This window comes from Solanum verrucosum, unplaced genomic scaffold (genome assembly GCF_900185275.1).
Source record: "Solanum verrucosum unplaced genomic scaffold, falcon-dt-bn FXZP01000165.1, whole genome shotgun sequence".
Classification (NCBI taxonomy): Eukaryota; Viridiplantae; Streptophyta; class Magnoliopsida; order Solanales; family Solanaceae; genus Solanum; species Solanum verrucosum.
The window spans coordinates 2175464-2196987 of NW_026020340.1; the positions used below are offsets into that span (position 1 = coordinate 2175464).

At 33.7% G+C, this 21524-nt stretch overlaps 3 protein-coding genes across 3 annotated transcripts; 2 read left to right on the plus strand and 1 right to left on the minus strand.

Moving 5' to 3' along the window:
- Positions 1-816: 816 nt before the first annotated feature.
- On the minus strand, positions 817-6917 carry LOC125837200 (uncharacterized). The gene is made up of 3 exons (XM_049516350.1): positions 6133-6917; positions 3762-3872; positions 817-1347 (listed from the first exon to the last, which is right to left on the minus strand). The coding sequence occupies exons 1-3, from the start codon at positions 6757-6759 to the stop codon at positions 1144-1146; spliced, it is 942 nt and encodes a 313-aa protein (XP_049372307.1). The 5' UTR covers positions 6760-6917; the 3' UTR covers positions 817-1143.
- A 4423-nt stretch (positions 6918-11340) lies between these two features.
- Positions 11341-14930, plus strand: LOC125837222 (phospho-2-dehydro-3-deoxyheptonate aldolase 2, chloroplastic-like). Its single transcript, XM_049516378.1, has 5 exons — positions 11341-11904; positions 12540-12817; positions 13346-13622; positions 13915-14160; positions 14511-14930. Exons 1-5 carry the CDS (start codon positions 11419-11421, stop codon positions 14757-14759), a joined length of 1536 nt encoding a protein of 511 aa, XP_049372335.1. The 5' UTR covers positions 11341-11418; the 3' UTR covers positions 14760-14930.
- Positions 14931-17690: 2760 nt separating this feature from the next.
- Positions 17691-21341, plus strand: LOC125837181 (phospho-2-dehydro-3-deoxyheptonate aldolase 2, chloroplastic). Its single transcript, XM_049516328.1, has 5 exons — positions 17691-18282; positions 18786-19063; positions 19343-19619; positions 20226-20471; positions 20743-21341. The coding sequence occupies exons 1-5, from the start codon at positions 17797-17799 to the stop codon at positions 20989-20991; spliced, it is 1536 nt and encodes a 511-aa protein (XP_049372285.1). The 5' UTR covers positions 17691-17796; the 3' UTR covers positions 20992-21341.
- The last annotated feature ends 183 nt before the right edge of the window (positions 21342-21524 follow it).

The following is a 21524-nucleotide window of genomic DNA, read 5'->3' on the forward strand; positions in this document are numbered from 1 at the left end:
TTATTTTTTTATGGTTTTTCATCCGGTGTCCGTAATTGTATTGAAACTTGTATCCGCTTTAAAACCCGATTAAACCAACTTCGCGCCGCCTAGGCTCCATTTGGGGGAAGCACATTCTTACCTAGGCTCAAATATGTCATCAAACTTTGAGAAAAGACTCATTTATGTCATTGTCGTTTGAGAAAAGACTCATCTATTTTTTTTTCTGGTTTTTCATCCGGTGTTCATACCCACATTGAAACCTGATTAATTCGAATTCATGTTGTCTAGGCCCCATTCAGGGAAAGCACTTTCATACCTAGGCTTGAACCCAAAACAGTGTATCTTTAAGTATCATTTAAGCAACTTTTAGTTTTCTAAATTTGTTAAAAGTCAAAATTGAGTATTGTTTTATTTCCGTCAAATGTTTACTAAACTCTTATTAGTGAGACTTCAATATTTATATCGATTGGTCTTAAGGTGGAGAACCAAAAAAAAAAAAAGATTTACCATACATTGCAATATGTTAAGAGTCGAATCTAATCATATATATTCATAACTTTCAAGTGTAAGCTATTCTTTTGTGATGAGAAAAAAGATCTCATTTAATCAAGTTAGCAAAATGTTTACTATGTTTCTTGAAAATATTGTACTTTGTTCTTGAATAATTGTTCAGCATACTTCTTTTAGCACATCATTTCAAAGATTAGAGAAACAAGTGGGATCTAGAGAAGGTAGTGTTCACGCAGACCTTACCTCAAGTAAAAGCATTTCAAAGCAGTTCGAGAGGAAAAAAAAGCAAGTGAAGAAGCGACAAAACGCTAAAGAAAACATGCCAGAGCATTCTTGGCATTGCAATACCAGAACAAAATTTGACAACTAATGACCCTTTAGCATCAGAACTGCAGGAGATAGAATGATCAATTGTGTTTTCTTAATACACAACGTTACGTTGTCAAATAAACGTGAACAAGAACATCGAGTTTCACCTTTCTCCTCTCCCTCCCTACAGAGATATTGCTCAAAAAAACCCAGGAGAAAAGAATCTGCACAAGGATATATGATTCCTCAAATATCTGTCAATCTTCATCCATATAAGTGTGAGACCATGCATATCACCCTTTCGTCGTTTAAAGAAATCTTACTGGTCTATACTGAAAGAAACTAGATTCTGTCATTATTGGTTTCCCGCTGTCTCTTCAAAGCTTGAATTTGATTCACTCCCAACTGTGGAAATCCATCCGCGGCTGTATTAGACATGTCATTTGTATTTTTATTTGGATCTTGACTAAGCCCTTGCTTGTTCTCAAATAACTTTCCAGTTTTCCCAATTGCGAGAATTAATTCAAGCTGTTTGTGTTGCTGGTCCTGTAGATGAGTAAATAACAAATAGGAGTCAGGTGAAGAAAACTAACACAACTTCTATGTAAATTATTGATGCTTAGAAATTCATATTAGCTCTATTTTTCATTACAATACTTTTACTGTCAAGATGCCATTTTAAATTTGGCAAGAGTATGCATATGCTAGATTAACACCAAATAAAAGACACACCCAGTGAAATCCCACAAGTAGGGTCTGGGAGGGTAGAGTGTACGTAGAATTATCCCAACGTCTTGGAGGTAGAGAGGCTATTTCTGAAGGGCCATCAGATCAAGTTTAGCAAATCAAAGTAGTGATGAAAAGGAAAAACAATTGTGAACATGGTGACTAATAGGAAAGCAGTGCATTCAGGAAGGAACAGTAACATCAGCAAAATAGTGTGATCACCGAAACCTAATATACAACAGAGGATAACAGAATAAGGTTAATACTACGACAGATACGGTGCTCCAGATTAGCACCAAGCCTAATCCCATTGAAAAGCAAGACAATGTTCTACTACCTACTAACTTTCTACCCTAATATGCGACCTCCATACCCTCCTATCTAAGGTTATGTCCTCAGGAAGCTGAAGTTGCACCATGTCCATGCTCAGGATGTCATTTTAAAAAGCTATCAAGAACACAGTTGAAATTATGGTCATTAACACTCCATGCTCATTGTTTTGACCCTCTCCATCATGTTTGGTATCATATTTGAATTAGGGACTCAACTCTCCTTATCCAATTTCACTCACTTTCCCGACAGCAACTACAACAATAAAATAAACTAATAATAACGACTAATATGAAACGAAAAAACAAAGAGAGAAGGAAATAAAAGCAAGATCTATCTGAAAACTTGTTTCATTTCTAATTATACAACTGCAATGAACAGATATCATATTGGTTGGCTATGCTAGAACATATTCCCTTGCACCTTTGATATTATTCCTAATTAATAGCAACTTTCAATTCATAATATCTTAATAATCTAAAAGAAGGGGTGCAGATATGAGAACTTTCTTCAATAGTGCTTGTATTCTTCTTTTCTTGTTTCGAATAAAAGACTTGGATCAAATTATCAGAAAAAGTATGCAGGAACAGAAGGAAGATGGATAACACAAGGAGATAAGAGAAAAAGGATGCAAGTTTAATTAGACTTTGCAAGTCAAACAATGAATAGAAAACCTTCCATTCCAATATTTTCCTACCAGACTCGAAACATATTATTCCATATTTTAAGCAAAACTATGAACAGATGACCTTTTCTGGTTTGGATTGAGATTCTGCGTGCAATGGAAATCTACACCTGCTTAGGTGCGTGTCTGGAAGATCTTTGAGTAACTATACTTCCCTTTTATTTCTCAAGTTTTCTTCTTTATCTTTCCTGTTTATTATGTCAACGACACACCTTCACCATATATCAGTTCAATCAATATCATAGTTACCAACCCAACTTCTCTAGAGTTCTACTATACTAAGACCCACGGTTGAGATATAATATTTATTAAGTAATTAAAAGTGTGCTCTCTCTAATAGCTTGAACTTTTAGATAAGATGGTCATAAACTTCAACATGGACTAGAGCAGACAGAGGTCCTGGTTTCAAATCTCAACGCCACCCCAAAGAAAAGGCAAAAAGAAAAATGTTTCACGTGTTTGGCTTAGGAAAAAGAATCAAGCCCACTCGTGAGAAGGCGTGTTGACACATAACATTAATTAAGTAATTAAAAGAGCACTTCCATTTTAAAAAACTATTTCAAAGCTCTTGCTAACAGTTTCAACTTTTAGATGAGACGGTCATAAACTTAAATAGTAAAGAAATGAACCTTGGACTAACTCAATCCTAAAAGCTAGCCCATGAGGTGAGGACTTCCCAAGACCAAATAGAGCAAATCTACATCCCACAACCAATGTGGGACAACTTAACACCCCCACATGCCCAGGATTGCCAACTTGAGCATGGACAACATAATATGGGGCTCAACATTGAGTTAACCAAGGGTTGAGATGGGTCTGCCTCGATACCGTGTAAAGAAATTGACATTCGACCTAATTCAACCTCAAAAGCTAGCTCATAAGCTGAGGATTTTCCAAGACCAAAATCCACATCTCACAACCGATGCGGGACAACTTACCAATCATCATGCACAATACTGTGTTGAACATATCATGAGTTGCATCTAAATGGGTTAACCTTTAGAATCAGCCAAAAATGGAGATGTAAAATGGACCTAAAAGTAAACCCTCACATCTTATGCTAGACACAACCTAAAAAAAGAATTGTCTGACGGAAGCATTCTTTTATCATCTTGAAGATGTAAATCCACCACAGAAAATTTTCCTGTAAAAAACAATGCCTCTTGGAAATTGGAATAAGCACGTGAATCTTGGAAAAGTAGTTAAAACAACAGTTTACCTGCATTGCCAGCAGAACCTTTTGTATTTCACCAAGCTCCTTCTCCAGACGCTCGCCTTGCAATGCCAATGCTCGAGTGGCCTCAGAGTTCTTTTGGGCCAACATTGCAGCCTGGATAGAAAGAAAATGGAATCACAAGAAGGAAGGCTAGAGTATAAGATTACACAAAAATAGTATCTGCAAGAACTGACTCAGAAACTACAAGGCACTCAAGGCTTTAAGCGAAAGTGAGAGGCAAAACCCATATTTTTCCAAGATGAAGTGTATAATTTACCCAAATACAAAAGTACTTGTGAATTTGTTACTTATAAAGTCAACTTGCAATTAAAATTCCAGATCATTAATTTCAATTAATCGGAAAAAGAATCAATTTGTAGCTCAGAATCAGAAGTGGCAAAAGAAAAGGGAGAGCACTCATATACTAGAAGAAGAAACGGTAGCTAAAAGAGAAAATATAAGAAGAAAGAAATAAATCAAAAGTAGCAGAGAAACATAATAGTAGAAGAAGTAATTATGCACGGGCCTAGTGCAAGTTCATCTACAAAATCTCTAATTACTTGTAACAAAAATAATAGTTGATGAAAAGGCGTGACATATACTAGAAGAAAAGGAAGACACTGACGACAAGAGAATGCTGAAATGTAAATGGAAAGGAGTCCTAATACTCAAATAGCAAAAAGGCCCTATATTTCCTCCTCTCTTTTTTCCCCTTTTAAAGTTAGATTAAAAAAAAAGTGATCGCTTCTTTATAGATGATTTTACGCCTTTGCACTTCATCGTCTAAAGAGAGGATCTCTAAAGCACATCACTTCACCCGTCATGGTAGGCAAAACATGCCCTTCTCAGGGAGCTTCATCTCTCTCTTAAATGCAAGCTAACCTTGTTTGGGAACGACGTCTGAGTATAGTTTGGGATACCCCTCAATAAGTTGTCTGTACTTGGTTCATATTTCCATAAACTATTCTATGGTTTCAATGGTCAATTAGTGTATGTGTGTGTGTGTGGGGGGGGGGGGGGGGGAAGGGGGGGACGGACTTTCAAATGGAAGAGCTCCAAGTAAGCTTGTTGGACAAAGTTATAGAATATGTAATCAATAAAATATGCCTCAATCCCACTTTTGATGGGGTCGGGTATGTGCTTTAGAGGTTAAGTTGTTAAATGAGGCAACTCTTAGCGAAAGAAAAAAAAAAGGTTAAGTTGTTATCATGATTAGAAAAAAAAAGAGGTTAACTTGAAACTTCAGTTTCAAAAATAAATAAATTATTATCATGATAAAGCACAAAATCCTTATTACGACTTTACAACTAGCATATGCCAAGTCTCTGAGTCAATTATTTTCTCAGGTTTTACGTTTTCCAAGTCCACTCTGATGTTCAGGTTGTTGTTGGTCCTACTTTATAGAATTGAGACACACTACTACAAATGGTTGTTTCACCTAATAATTTGATGGCTTACAAGTTCAGTAAGCAAGGAGCATTACATTACCTTTTCTAAAGAAAGTTCAGTAAACAAACAAACAGAAATACAAATGGTTTACAAGTAAGTTTCATCAGCAAACAGACAGATATACGATGAAGTCAACTTTTGATCGTTGCGAGAAAGATAATGTAGATTTCATTTTCTTGATAAGGTTATCATATCATCCAAGATAAAGCAAAGAATTTTATGAGTTTCAGGTTAACTTATTCAGATTTTATGAACTATATTAAATAAGAACATTGCAAACGTAAGTTCCCTAAGTTTATTTTTTTTGCAAATAATCTCCAATCTGCTAGTATGGTTTTTTGATTCATTTTTCTACATTTTTTTTTTTTTTTTATGACAAGGGAAACCCGCAGCCGCTACCCTTTGGTGTGCACAGGGTAAAACCCCCGCTCCTATGCAATAGCTCGCAAACCACATAGGAGAGGTAACCCGCACTAGGCAAGCCCGGTGCGACGAGCTCGACCCAGAAGGCAAACCCCTTGCTTTCGCTGGCAAGGGGTATCGAACTTGAGACCTCCAACATGGAAGTCCCAAGCCCAAACCACTGGGCCACCCCGAAGGGTAGTCACTTCTAACATTTATAGATCCAACCAAAGCATCCACCTTTAAATTCAAGCATCCACAAACTTCTTTGCACTTCAGAATCGATTAGCAATGAATCATGAAGCAATCATCTATTGATCAATCAAACTTCAAATAAGAGAACTTTCTAGCACGCACACGATGCTTATTAGAGATGACATCATGGAAACAACATCACAATCCTCAATTTATAGGATAATACTAACTGCATTCATAAGATTAAAATGTTTTACTGATTAACAGATAAGTAAAACTTGCTCCAAATCCATTTCACCTCATCATATGCTTAAAACAACATTATTACCTCAGTAATTGGATCTTTGAGAGTTTTTCTAGTAACCCGAAATCGAATTCCCAGTTTCTCAAGCTGTCTCGTTAGAACCCGAATAATTGTAGCTGAACTCCTCAAATCTTCCTCAACCTTCTCAATCCTTTCCAACAAATTAACCCCTTTTAAATCACTCCCAGACCTGGAAAACTTATTCATACAAATCCTCCTCCATTGCCTTCTCCTAATCACAGAACCAATGATCACTCCACCAACCAACACAACACACTGTGCAGCTAATACCCTATTCCCCAACCACTTCTGAGACCCCAAAACCCAAGAATTTACAGCAAAACCAATAGCTACCACAGCTGAAGATAACAAACACAAAAACTCAAGAATCGAAAGAAACCCATCAAAATTAAACTCATACTCAGCTGAAACTTGACCATTTACAGTTCCCTCTGAATCAAAGCTCTTAACTTTCCATTGATGACATTGCAAAAACTCAATTTTGTCCAAATGGGGTTTTTGTGAACGGAAAATTAAAGGGGTTTTCAAAGGTTTTAGATGTAATGGGGTTGAAATTTTTGGGTTCTTCAAGCAAAACAAATTGATACGAGTGTGTGGAGCTGTGAAAAAGTTTTGGGATACGATTGACATTATTTGGGGTTCCAAGAACTTCCCAAAAACTGATTTTTTTCAATATTTTGATATTTTAACTTTCAAGATTGATAAATTCATGGCTATGGAAGAACCCCAATTGACAAAATTAATCAAATTCAGGTAGATGAGAACACTCACTCTGAGAATACGAGGCTGTTAATTTACGCACTCAGCGTACGTTAGTTTTTATTAGTGGTTTTGAGTTTAAAATGCGCCTAAAATATGAAATGTTTGTTACATTGTCATCCCATTTTTTAGAGTTAAAAGACATTATAGTACCTTTAACTTTCTTAATGAGACAATATAATCCCCAAACTTTGGGTTTCTGCACAAAAGAAATGTCCCAAAAATATATACCACTATCTTTATAGGGTTATTGATGGAGATAATTAGTCTAGTCCAGTTGCTTCCCTTCCAATTGCTTGCTAAAATTTTGAATCGCGCTCTTTTTTGTCTAACTGTTGAGTTTCTTAGTATTGACCAAAAACATATCTCTGTTATTTTTTTTATTTTTTTCGTGTATTTTACACATTTGTCTAGATACTATACATGTGTTTAAACATACATGATTATTAATTAATCTATGGTTTGACTTTATTTTTGTCGGTTACACCCATATCTTTGACCTTAATTAATATATATATATATATATATATATATATATATATATATATATATTATAACTTAATCATGATTAATTAATCTATGGTTTGACTTTATTTTGTCGGTTACGCCCATATCTTTGACCTTAATATATATATATATATATATATATATATAATTTGCTTACCTTGCTTGATTTTAGGTAGACAACAACTTACCTTTTTAACATGGTTTTTTTCCTATAAATACGATTGATATATTTTTAGTTTCTCACAAAATCACATTGAAAAATAGCTTCATTTTCAATTATTACCCTCTTTATGGTGCTTAAAGAAAACATTCATTAATAAATAAAGTTGTGTGAATTAGTTTTTAGCGTTATAGTTGCAAGATATGTTGTCGAGTTTTCACATCAAACCAAGGCCATATAGGTACTAATGATTCAACTAGTATATGACCTTGGTTCGACATAATATTTTGATGACATATTGTGCACCTATAACACCAAATACTTGAATATCACACAATTTTATTTTATCAATGGATGCTTTTTATAGGGGCAACAATAGAAGATTTATAGAGTAAGTACTTCTTTACTTTATTGATTTAACCAAAACTTGAAAAATATTATCAAAATTACATAATAGAAAAATATATAAAACGATAACGGTGTTTGTATACTTGAAAATGCGAGCAAGGTAAGCTAGATGTATTGATTAGGGTTAGGGTAATATTGAATTTGTATTTTAATATTGCTCTTAAAATTTGATATCTATTACTTTTATAATTATTATTGTCTAATTTGATATAAAGATCGAATATGCAGATAGCAAACAAGTTCATGCAATTTAGGAGATTACTACCTTCATGGAACCTTCAAGGATCATTTGGAGTAAAGATAAATTGTGCAAAAATTAATATGTCTTATAGAGATTGATGATGTAAAAATTGTAATGTTTGAGATTAATAATATATAAATTGTAATTATTATAAGAATTGTTTTGTTTGCTCATTTTCAAAATGTTTAATACATGAGAGATAATTTGGCCATTTTGATTACTTAATACATAAACTTTATTAATTTTTGTATTTGTATTTCACCTTTGTGTCGCCTAAAGATTAAAACGCGTATTCTTATATAATTTGTATAAATATTATTTATGCGGACACTAAAAGTAATAACCATATATAATTAATATATTATGTATTGCTAAACTTATGCAAGTATCAAAAGGTAGCCAAGCATAGTATCACTAATGTGAAATTGTATGAAAGTAATATAACATTTTATATTCTTAATCAAACAAGTCCTTAGGTGTATAACATTATATTTTTATCCCAAATACTAATTTACTGCCACAAATAAAAAATCTTGCAACAATTATTTTACAGTGATATATTATTTTTATTGAAAATAATATAATATGATTAAAAAAAATCTAGTATCACTAAATGTCTCTTTTGTTATAACGATATAGCTAAAAAAATTTGATTATGACCCAAACTAGATAAGTTAAAAGGTGAGACTTAAAGTCTATATACGTAGAGGTGTGAGGTTTGGATTTCACATTATTTTCTTTTATTTTTCCTCTGGTGTTCGGAGTCTATGTTGGAGCTCTGATTAAATTTGAATCGCATATTGTAGGACTCATTCGGGGGTGATGCTCCCAACAAGATTTTCTCCATACCAGTGCTCGAATCTAAAACATCTGATTAAGAGTGGAACAATCTCATCACTACACCACAACCAATGTTGATTTGATTTCACATGCTTGTGAGTTAAAAAGAAGCCTCACACAATTATTGTCAAGAATACATTATCAATTGTCCGAGGCACAAATTTAGAAAATTCAAAATTATTTTCTTATTTATTTTTACTTTTGCAGTAGTATTAATATAACACATCCTTAAGGAACAATAAATAAAATGACAATTTGTATTGTATCACTCTTTGAATATAAAAATATAATGTTTTGAAAAATGCATTTTAAGAAATAAATATAGTTAATAATAAGAATAATAAATTAGAAACCAAGAGATAAATTATATTGTAATTTTTCAGACGGACACAAGTAAATGTAAATCTATAATTTCTACGATTAACAACGATTGAGGTCACTATGACACTCATATCGTGAATTTTCTTATTGGACTTAATATTATAATAACTAGGGTCATAGGATATAAATCTATCGGGTCTTTGTAAATATAACTTATTAGTATTTGATATGGGTAGATTGAATATAAGGTATAGATATATTAAATTTTCGGATATCTAAAAATTCGTAGTGCTAAATTTGATATCCAATTCAAAATTGATATATTTAAAAAATAAAATTCAAAGTTAAAAAATCCCATTTTTAAAAGTCAAAAGACATTATAATACCTTTAACTTTCTTAATGAGCCAATATAATCCCCAAACTTTCGGTTTTTGCACAAAAAAAAAAGTCCCAAAAATATATAGCACTAACTTTATAGGGTTATTGATGGAGATAATTAGTCTAGTCCAGTTGCTTCCCTTTCAATCACTTACTAAAAATTTGAATCATGCTCTTTTTTGTCTATCTTTTGAGTTTCTTAGTATTGACCAAAATTGTCTAGATACTATACACGTGTTTAAACGTATATGATTATTAATTAATTAATGATTTGACTTTATTTTTGTCGGTTACGCTCATATCTTTGACCTTAATCATGATTGTTAATTAATCTATGGTTTGACTTTATTTTTGTCGGTTACGCCCATATCTTTGACCTTAATTAATATATATAACTTGCTTACCTTGCTTGATTTTAGGTTTACAACAACTTACCTTTTTAACGTGTGTTTTTTCTCCTATAAATTCGATTGACATATTTTTAGTTTCTGACAAAATCACATTGAAAAATAGCTTCATTTTCAATTGTTTCCCCCTTTATGGTGCTTAGAGAAAACATTCATTAATAAATAAAGTTGTGTGAATCGAACTTTGGTGTTATATATGCAAGACTTGTTGTTAAGTTTTCACATCGAACTAAGGCCTTATAGCATATGACCTTGGTTCGACATAATACTTTGATGACAGGCTTTGCATCTGTAACACCAAATACCTGAATATCACACAATTTTATTTTATCGATGAATGTTTTTATTGGATAGAAAAATATAATAAAATGATAAAGATGTTTGCATACTTGAACGTGCGAGCAAGGTAAGCTAGATGTATTGATTAGGGTTAGGTAATATATTAATTTGAATTTTAATATTGCTCTTAAAATTTGATATTTATTACTTATAATTATTTTTGTCTAATTTGATATAAAGATCGAGTGCAAATATTTTAACATATAACAAGTCCAAATCTATATCCAATGACCATTGGACATAGAGATTGCAAACAAGTTCATGCAATTTAGAAGATTACCACCTTCATGGATCATTTGGATTAAAGATAAATTGTGCATAAATTAATGTGTATTGTAGAGATTGATGGTGTAAAAATTGTAATGTTTGAGATTAATAATATATAAATGCAATTATTACAAGAATTGTTTTATTTACTTATTTTCAAAATGTTTAATACATGATAGTTAATTTGGCCATTTTAATTACTTAATACATAAAATTTAGTATTAATTTTTGTATTTGTATTTCACCTTTTGTCTCGCCTAAGACTAAAACGCATATTCATGTATAACTTATACAAATATTATTTATGCGGACACTAAAAGTAACAACTATATAATCAATACATTGTGTATTGCTAAATTTATGCAAGTATCAAAAGGTAGCCAAGTCTATGCTAAATTGTATGGAAGTATTATAACTATAGTCAATAATAAAAGATTAATTATTAAGTAAATTTTCAAACAGAATAAATAAACATAAATATTTATATTTAATATAATGAAAGTGAAGGTGAGTAATAATTACTATATTACTAGTACGTATAATCACTAGAGGAAGGAAATTTTCTAATTTAGGAAAGTGTAATCAAGGATGTAAAATTTCTTATATTTTACTTGAAGTATATTTTAATTTCCTATTTTAGAAATTATGTAGATTTTAAAATATGCATGTAATTTTATTTTTTTTAATTAAAAAAATGGCTTTACCAAATACCTTTTCATTGTCAGCAGCCAAATCCCTAGTTAACTTTTCTTCATGTCAGCCCCATTTCTCCCTTTTTCCCGACCACCGATATGGGCGGCGCCACCGCATCTCCGCCGTACACGCGGCGGCGGAGCAAGAAAAATGGAGTATTGGAAGTTGGAAAAACAAGAAGGCTCTGCAACTTCCTGAATACCCAAATGAAGAAAATCTTGAAATTGTGCTTAAGATTCTTGAATCAAACCCACCCCTTGTGTTTGCTGGTGAAGCAAGGAGTTTGGAGAAGAAGCTTGGTGAGGCTGCATTGGGGAAAGCTTTTTTGTTACAAGGTGGAGATTGTGCTGAGAGTTTTAAGGAGTTTAATGCTAATAATATTCGTGATACTTTTAGGATTTTGCTTCAGATGAGTGTTGTTCTTATGTTTGGTGGAGAAGTTCCTGTGATTAAGGTAATAAAGATTTGATTTTTATGAACCCCATTTTCAAATTTTGTGTTTTGATTGACTTATATGTGTGTTATGATGTTTCTTAGTTCTCATTTTTGTGTATTTGTGTGAAAATTGTATGTTTTGTATGCGTGTGTATATATATATGTTGTGTGTGTGTGTGAGAGAGACTTTGAGTTAAGTGTTGCTTAGTGGTCAATGACGTGGTTGAGAGCTATGAGTATTTATGTTACAAAAATACTAGGTGATTCTTTCGATCTGTCCTAGTCTTAGTGGACAGAGTTACCTGGTACATGTTGCTGGTGGAAGGTGGAAGATGGAAGGTGGAAGGTGGAAGGTGGAAGGTGGAAGGTGGAAGGTGGAAGGTGGAAGGTGGAAGGTGGCAGGTATCTCCTGGAATTAGTGGATATGAGCGAAAGCTGGCCCGGACTCCACATTCGTAAAAAAAGAAGACGAGTGTATGAGACTTGTGAGTTGTGTAGATACATACATGTATTTGCTTTACTCAAGTGTTTTGAGTGTATGAGTTGTGGAATATCTAGGATCTTGAATAGGTGGAATGCATGTCATTATGATGAGTTTCTTGGTTGAAAAAAGATCATGACTTTAAGATTAAATTGTTTTATGGTTAATTGTAGGTTGGAAGAATGGCGGGTCAGTTTGCAAAACCAAGATCAGATCCGTTCGAGGAGATAAATGGAGTGAAGTTACCAAGTTACAAGGGTGACAATATCAATGGTGATACATTTGATGAGAAGTCAAGAATTCCAGATCCTCGTAGGCTTATTAGGGCCTACATGCAATCTGCTACGACTCTTAATCTTCTTAGAGCTTTTGCTACGGGAGGTTATGCTGCAATGCAGAGGGTTACTGAATGGAATCTTGATTTTGTGGAGAACAGTAAGCAGGGTGATAGGTATGAATATTGTAATCTTTAATGAAGGTCTACAGCAGATTCTATGTAGGCGTTTGGACATAAAAATGCGATATTCGAAAAAAAAGTTGAAAAAAGGTGTTTGGAAATTGATATGTGTTTTGACATGCAATCAACTTGAAAAAAGTTGAAAGTTTATGAGTAGAAAAAGAAAATTCACTTGAAGATTTGGTCGAAATCACTTTTTAAACTCGAAACTTATGTTCAAAAAGGTTTTCAAAATATGAGTTCACTGGATAACCAAACATTGTTTTGAGTTTGTTTTTTTAAAAAAACAAGTGAACATTTTGCACGGACAAACGTATCCTATGTCTTTTTCGGAGATGAAAATTTGGAAAGAGTTCCACGGTTATGCTTGATCTGTAGTACTTTTAACTCTATTCATTTTAATGACTTCTCAATTGTACTTGGGCCTGAAGTGCCAAGTTTTTGTCGTTACAACTTCAAATGTCAAATATTCTGCCGTGTAGTTTTGAGTCTAATAGGTTGATATTGGGGAATGTTTTGCAGGTACCAAGAACTAGCTCATAGGGTTGATGAAGCCTTAGGATTCATGACTGCTGCTGGACTCACAGTGGACGACCCTATCATGTCAACAATTGATTTCTGGACATCCCATGAGTGCTTGCTTCTTCCTTACGAACAAGCACTTACAAGGGAGGATTCAACTTCTGGTCTTTTCTATGATTGTTCTGCTCACATGGTTTGGGTTGGGGAACGAACCAGGCAATTAGACGGTGCTCATGTTGAGTTTTTGAGAGGAGTAGCAAATCCGCTTGGCATAAAGGTATGGATAGCTTAAAGCAGTAAGTATTACTGATTAGCTTATTCGTTGCTCAGTGCAGTAGGCTGTTTGACTTGTCTAAATATGAAGTAAGAAGTAAAAGGAAAACAAAAATTTAGAACTTATGAATCTCCAATAATTCCATTGGTTATTATATATGTATATTTACCATTATAAATACAATTTCAGCTCCTTTTAACTCATTTGTGCTAATTTTGAGATCTTACGAGTTGTCTCAGCCAATGTTGTTTTGCCTGTTTATATGAGTTGCCTAAAGATGGAAGTTTTATTGCAGGTGAGCCAAAAGATGGATCCAAATGAACTAATTAAGCTCATTGACATCTTGAACCCTGCCAATAAGCCTGGAAGAATAACTGTAATTGCAAGAATGGGTGCTGAGAACACGAGAGTGAAACTTCCTCCCTTGGTCAGGGCAGTACGAGGAGCTGGTCAGACTGTGACGTGGGTTTGTGATCCAATGCACGGGAACACCATCAAGGCACCATGTGGACTCAAAACTCGTGCTTTCGATACAATCCTGGTATGTTTCATCTGTGCATCCTCTCTATGATTCTTGGGTAAAATCACTTTGGACAATGAAATTTTTCTCAAGACTTGGGGTCTCCATTCATAGTGAAACAGATGAAATTGCTGCTTCCCATGAAAATGAGAGATGCTTTTTGCTAGATATTAATCTGTTCAACGACGTTTAGTAGAAAGTATAGATATTTGATTCCGTATAGTTTGAGGCTCAACTGGAAATGGTTTTATGAGGTTGAAACTTGAAAGTGTAATGTATTTTTCAGGCAGACTGCAATTTCAGTAGTTACTGTTTTTCGATCTCAAAGTTCAAAGCTTGTATCTGAATGTTATATTGTACTAAACTGGCAGGCTGAGGTCCTAGCCTTCTTCGATGTGCATGAGCAAGAAGGGAGCCATCCTGGTGGTATTCATCTAGAAATGACAGGGCAAAATGTGACTGAATGCATTGGCGGATCAAGAACAGTAACTTACGATGATTTGGGTTCACGCTACCACACACATTGTGATCCGAGACTGAATGCTTCTCAATCTCTTGAACTTTCCTTCAATGTAGCTGAACGACTAAGAAGACGAAGAATGACTACTCAACGCGTGTAGGCGTTTAGTCTGCAGTCTTGATCTCTTAGTATCCAATAAACTGAGTTACCATCCATCCCCTCATAGTAGTTTGAGTAGTGTTACTAGAACTTAAGTCTGAATAAATATAAGTGATTTTGATTAATGTTTTTATACACTTTTACTAATCTTTTTGACTTAGAAACTTGAAAAAGAAAATGAAGAGTTATTAAATTTTCTGTTTTATATGTGAATCCCACATATACAGAGTACGAGAGACGTGTTGGGTATATAAGGAAGCAAGTCTTACAAGTTACACCCTTCCCCCTCTTTGTGTATATGTGGTTTCTCTCTAAAAGTTAGATATTGAAAATACTAGTAGTTGATAATAATTAGCTTAACAAATATTTTGTAGGTACTTATTACAAAAATGTAAATATCAGATTAATTTAGTTAAACATAATTATCTCCATAGTCACATGTATTTGGTCACATTATTGGTTAATGAAGTGACTAATATCCACTTATCTAAGTCCTAATCACATGATCACTAACCTAAGTATTTTTTGGTGTTAACTAATTTGCAAATGCCAGTTTTCTATTTTCTTGTGTTTGGAGAAGATAACTTTATTTGATACGTGTTGCTTGTGATAGATAATAAAATTAATCGACGTATCCACAAGCCGGCTCATACATATTGAAACCTTTTCAATGATTGAAAGGCCAAATAATTTAAGAGGGTAGTTGGATGATAGATTCTTGGGATTATTCCAGATATGAGGACCATGACTCAACTGGTCCAAAAGACCTATCAACCACAAAGATACCTTATCAATCTTTATGATTTTATATATTTTTTTATAATATGAATTATGAAGGCAACTTTCTTGATTTTAAGCAATGATTTTTATTACAATTAAATAATAATAATTCAATATTGCCTTCAATGATTAGACATGGGAAAAATCTTCTTTATAGGTGCAAAATTTCATGCCAAAAACATGCTAATTATGACCCATTGGGATGTAACGTTTTGTAGCAATAGTAAGAGAAGGTTTTTTTTTTTTTTAAAAATAAAATAATTCGACTAAATCGGAATTTGCGATCATGTTATATTTTGATGTTTTGATGAATTAACAAATTATGAAATATGTAAGAGGGACTTGATCTCTCGAGTGGGAGTCGTCCAGAACAAGTCAATGGGGTGCAACTGTAAAGCTGTCACACCAGCTATGGTAAGCAGGCACAACAACAGTTTCACAATTAAGGATGAAACCGTCTTTAATAAAATGACACAACACTCACAACTTAAACGTGAAACATCTGATTAAGAATGAAAGCATACGTATCATTCTATTACAATCCTTTTCGGCTAAATTAGACAACCTAAAATAAAACTACTCTTAAAAAATAATAGATGATCTACCCACAAAAGTAATTGTAATTTCCATCCTATTTTATACAAACTCCATGAGTATAGCATATCATTACTAAAAAAATCATATAATTATAATTAGTTAATACACATTTTTACCTAATTGTATAGATGTTAAATTTGAGTAGTTTGTAAATGACCAACTTATATTCTCCAATCTCCCTCCCTATACAATTATTTTATATAATTGAAGAATTATAAAAATATAAATTTAAATAAAAATTATTGAATTTTCAAAAATTCACATTCGATACTATAGATTCACTCTACCTACAACTCCACAAAATCTATGGAACTAATTATTACAACGTTGCAATATATTTAATCAATCAAATGTTTAGCTCAAAAGACAAAAGGGGAAGACACTATTCTTTGTCCTCTCTGGCAACGAAACAGATAGAAGACACAAAAAGGACAAGAAAATTTGGACATTAAACATACTTCCTTTATCGTATTCATTTCGAGATTTGATTAATTTAAATTTATTTTATAAAATTTTATTTTAAAGAATAAAATGTTCTTTATAAAAAATAACTGTAATTTTATAACACTTGAATTTAAAATCTTTAATTAACATGAAAGAGGACATATTTATCGGTCCATTATAACTTTTTGGTATTTCTATAACAACTCATAACCTAAAATCAACCTAAATATTCTATTGAACGGATTTAAGACTAACTATACCTAACGAAATATATTCATAAAGATGATTGAATTGGTGCAATATGTGGTATTTCATAAAAAAAAAACTAGAGAATAATTTCTTCTGCTATAACGTCTTTTCATTCAAACTTATCGTACTAGACTTGTGTAGTAAGATTTATATTTCTTGTATGACTTGCAAGCTATTATTTAAGAGCGAGTTTATCTAAGATGCAATCGATGATTAACTACTTGATAAAATATTATTAGAATCAAAACTAATATTTATCAATAATTGAGGTACCAAAAGTGCAATTATCATAAATGAGTTAAACAAAAATACCAAACCGACTCTCCTATATTTTGTTGTCCAATTTCACAACTTATTTACCAAAATGCCTCTCACAACTACCAATTCCACACCTACTCACTATAATCTCACTTGTAAAAGGAAAAAAAAAATACAGTTTGATACACTAAACTTTCGTTATGCATGTCGTTTAGAAATGTCGAAACATAAGTATCAAAAATATTTCGTACCTAATCTTAATTATATTTATGAAGAGCTTATTTTCACAACTTAAATCTCATGACATTCTAATCAATTACGTCAAGACTCCATAAATTATATTTACTCATTGCCCAAAAAGTTAGGTATATAAATATAAGCTTTTGTTATGCATGTAATTTAGAAAATGATCGAAACATCATAATTTGTACCTAATCTCATTTAATTGATGAAAAAGATTATTTTTACGATATAAATATATATTTTTATAATTACATGACATTAACTTTATCAATTGCATGAAGACTCTCAAGGGAATGTACTCAACTCAAATTGCCCAAAAAGTTAGGAATATAAATAATCCTAAAATGCCCCTTTAGATCTCCTCCTCCATTGATACCTCTTCCCCTTTCTCTCTCTAAAAAAGTTTGTACTTTTTATAGTGAGAGAAAAAAGAGGATTCAAGAATCATCAAAAGCTAAAAAATAATCATGGCTTTATCAAACACCTTATCATTGTCATCATCAAAATCCCTTGTTCAATCTCATCTTCTCCATAACCCGTTACCCCAACCTCGTTTTTCCCTTTTTCCGACCACCCAACATGGGCGGCGCCACCCCATCTCCGCCGTACATGCGGCGGAGCCATCCAAGACTGCAGTTAAGCAAGGAAAATGGAGTCTTGATAGCTGGAAAACAAAGAAAGCTTTGCAACTTCCTGAATACCCAGATGAGAAAGAACTTGAATCTGTGCTTAAAACACTTGAAATGAATCCACCACTTGTGTTTGCTGGTGAGGCAAGGAGTTTGGAAGAGAAGCTTGGTGAGGCTGCATTGGGGAAAGCTTTTTTGTTACAAGGTGGAGATTGTGCTGAGAGTTTTAAGGAATTTAATGCCAATAATATTCGTGATACTTTTAGGATTTTGCTTCAGATGAGTGTTGTTCTTATGTTTGGTGGACAAGTTCCTGTGATTAAGGTAATAAATATTTGATTTTTATGAACCCCATTTTCAAATTCTGTGTTTTGATGTGCTAATATGCGTGTTTTGCTGATTGTTCATGTGATTTAGGTGATAAAGATTTGATTTTTATGACCCCAATTCCAAATTCTGTGTTTTGATGTGCTAATATGTGTGTTCTGCTGATTCTTGATTCTTATTTTTATGGGTCTGTGTGAAAATTGTGCTCCTATTGTACCTGTCATAGTGTAGTTTATGCTATATATTCTATGTCAAGCTAGAGTTCTGTTTGATATCTAGAGATTGTACAACTATAGTTGTTCCTACATAACTTGGTTCGTAAACTAAAGAAAACTCAATACAGTTTTGATCTGAATGTGCATATATTTGCTATACTCAAGTGGATTGAGTTGTAGATTATTTAGGATCTTGAATAGATAAAACACAGATCATTATAATGAGCTTCTTGATTGAAAAAAGATCACGGCTTTAAGCTTAAATTGTTACATGGTTAATTGCAGGTTGGAAGAATGGCGGGTCAGTTTGCAAAACCAAGATCAGATCCGTTTGAGGAGATAAATGGAGTGAAGCTACCAAGTTACAAGGGTGACAATATCAATGGTGATACATTTGATGAGAAGTCAAGAATTCCGGATCCTCATAGGCTTATTAGGGCATACATGCAATCTGCTGCGACTCTTAATCTTCTTAGAGCTTTTGCTACTGGAGGTTATGCTGCAATGCAGCGGGTCACCGAATGGAATCTTGATTTTGTGGAGAACTGTGAGCAGGGAGATAGGTATGACAAATCACAATCTTTAATTAAGTTTTACTGCAGATTCTTTGCTTCAGCAGTCAATCATGTTTTATGTTGCTGACAAATGTCTTTTAGGAGATGAAAAATTGGAATGAGTTCCATGGTTATGCTTGGTGTATCATTTTAAAGACTTCGCCTGAAGTGTCCGGCTTTGTTGTGATGACATCGAGTGTCAATTTCAGTTGCATATTCAGCCATGCAGATTGGATTAATCAGACAATTTTAAGTCTAATATGTTTAATATTGGGGAATGATTTGCAGGTATCAGGAACTAGCTCACAGGGTTGATGAAGCCTTAGGATTCATGGCTGCTGCTGGACTCACAGTTGACCACCCTATCATGTCAACAACTGATTTCTGGACATCCCACGAGTGCTTGCTTCTTCCTTATGAACAAGCACTTACAAGGGAGGATTCAACTTCTGGTCTGTTCTATGATTGTTCTGCTCACATGGTTTGGGTTGGGGAAAGAACCAGGCAACTAGACGGTGCTCATGTCGAGTTTTTGAGAGGAGTTGCAAACCCTCTTGGCATAAAGGTATGGATAGCTTAAAGCAGTTGTAGTGCAATATGCTAACATGAGTATTACTAATCAGCTTATTCATTGCTCAACGCATTAGGCTGTTCGACTTATCTAACAATGAAGGAAAATCTTAGTAGAGGAAAACAGAATTTAGAATTTATGCATCTCTAATCACTCCGTTTACTTTTTGATTTCCCCTTATTTACTTGGGGAATCCCTAGAGTTGAAGTCACCAATTTTTTCACTCTTCAGCAAGAATCTTACCATTAAACCAGAAACGTGAGACCCATTTTCATGCGTAACCTTCTAAAGCACACCCACATTTATGTTTTATAAATTTCTTAATTGTGCCCTGGAGTTGGACATCTATGGTGACTGAGAAATATAAGCTATGGCTATGATTTCTTAATTATGCCTGATGTATCTATCTAAGCACCATTTTATGTTTCTCTTGTAATATTAATTGAAATGATTTACCTGTTATTGTACATGTGTATATTTACCATTATAAATGCATTTTCAGCTCCTTTTAACTCATTTGTGCTAATTTTGAGATCTTACCCCGTTTCCTTAGCCAACGTTGTTTACGTTAGTTGCCTAAAGATGGAAGTTTTGTTGTAGGTGAGTCAAAAAATGGATCCAAAAGAGCTAATTAAGCTCATTGACATCCTGAACCCTGCCAATAAGCCTGGAAGAATAACTGTAATTGTTAGAATGGGTGCTGAGAACATGAGAGTGAAACTTTCCCACTTGGTCAGGGCAGTACGAGGAGCTGGTCAGATTGTGACATGGGTTTGTGATCCAATGCACGGGAATACCATCAAGGCACCGTGTGGACTCAAAACCCGTGCTTTCGATTCAATCCTGGTATGTTTCATATGTGCGTCGTTTTTCTGATTATTCTTAGAAGTTAAATGGACTGAGGTGGCTGCTTCCTCATGAAATGAGAGATGCTTTTGCTCAGCGACTCTTGGTAGAAAGTTTTTATATATTTGCTTACCTGGAGGTAGATTATATTATGTGGTTGAAAGTGTGTTGTATATTTTTTAGACAGCCTGAGATTTCAACAGTTTCTATTTTTCGATCTGAAAGTTTAAAAAAGCGTGTATCTGAATGTCATGTTGTGCTAAAATGGCAGGCTGAGGTCCGAGCTTTCTTCGATGTGCATGAGCAAGAAGGAAGCCACCCTGGTGGTATTCACCTAGAAATGACAGGGCAAAATGTGACTGAATGCATTGGTGGATCACGAACAGTAACCTATGACGATTTGGGCTCTCGCTACCACACTCATTGTGACCCAAGATTGAATGCTTCTCAGTCTCTTGAACTTTCCTTCATTGTAGCTGAACGACTAAGAAGACGAAGAATGTCCACTCAACGTCTGTAGGCTTATCTAATTTACCTGTACTTTTTTAGTATGGATTCTTGTTCTCTTGGTATCCAATAACTTATATATGTGGCCTCTGGCCATCTGAGCTGCTGTTTGGATGCAATGATAAACATGTTACTAATAAACATGGCAGAGCAACTTGCCTGATGAGGTAAATAGGTTTCCTGCAGAGATCAAAGGGGAAATGATCATCAAGTAAAATTAGTCGATTTATCCGTTATCTGTTCTGTTTATTTTAGCTTGGACTGTAAGTCTAGGGTATAAGGGTGTTCAATTTTTCTTTGCTTGATGTATGAATGATACTTTGAGATACTGGTTTTGCTGTTTTAGTCTAATGTGTTTGCCTACCTTGTCAAGTTTGTCTCATCTTACTGTGATTAGATTATACTTGACAATTTCTTCCCTTGTTGTTGATGGCCTGCTCAATTCATGTTTCCATATGCTAGTCCATGGTGCAACTGATTTTGCAACAGCTACTTATACATAAACTACTAATACAACAACAAATCCAATACAATCACACAGGTGGA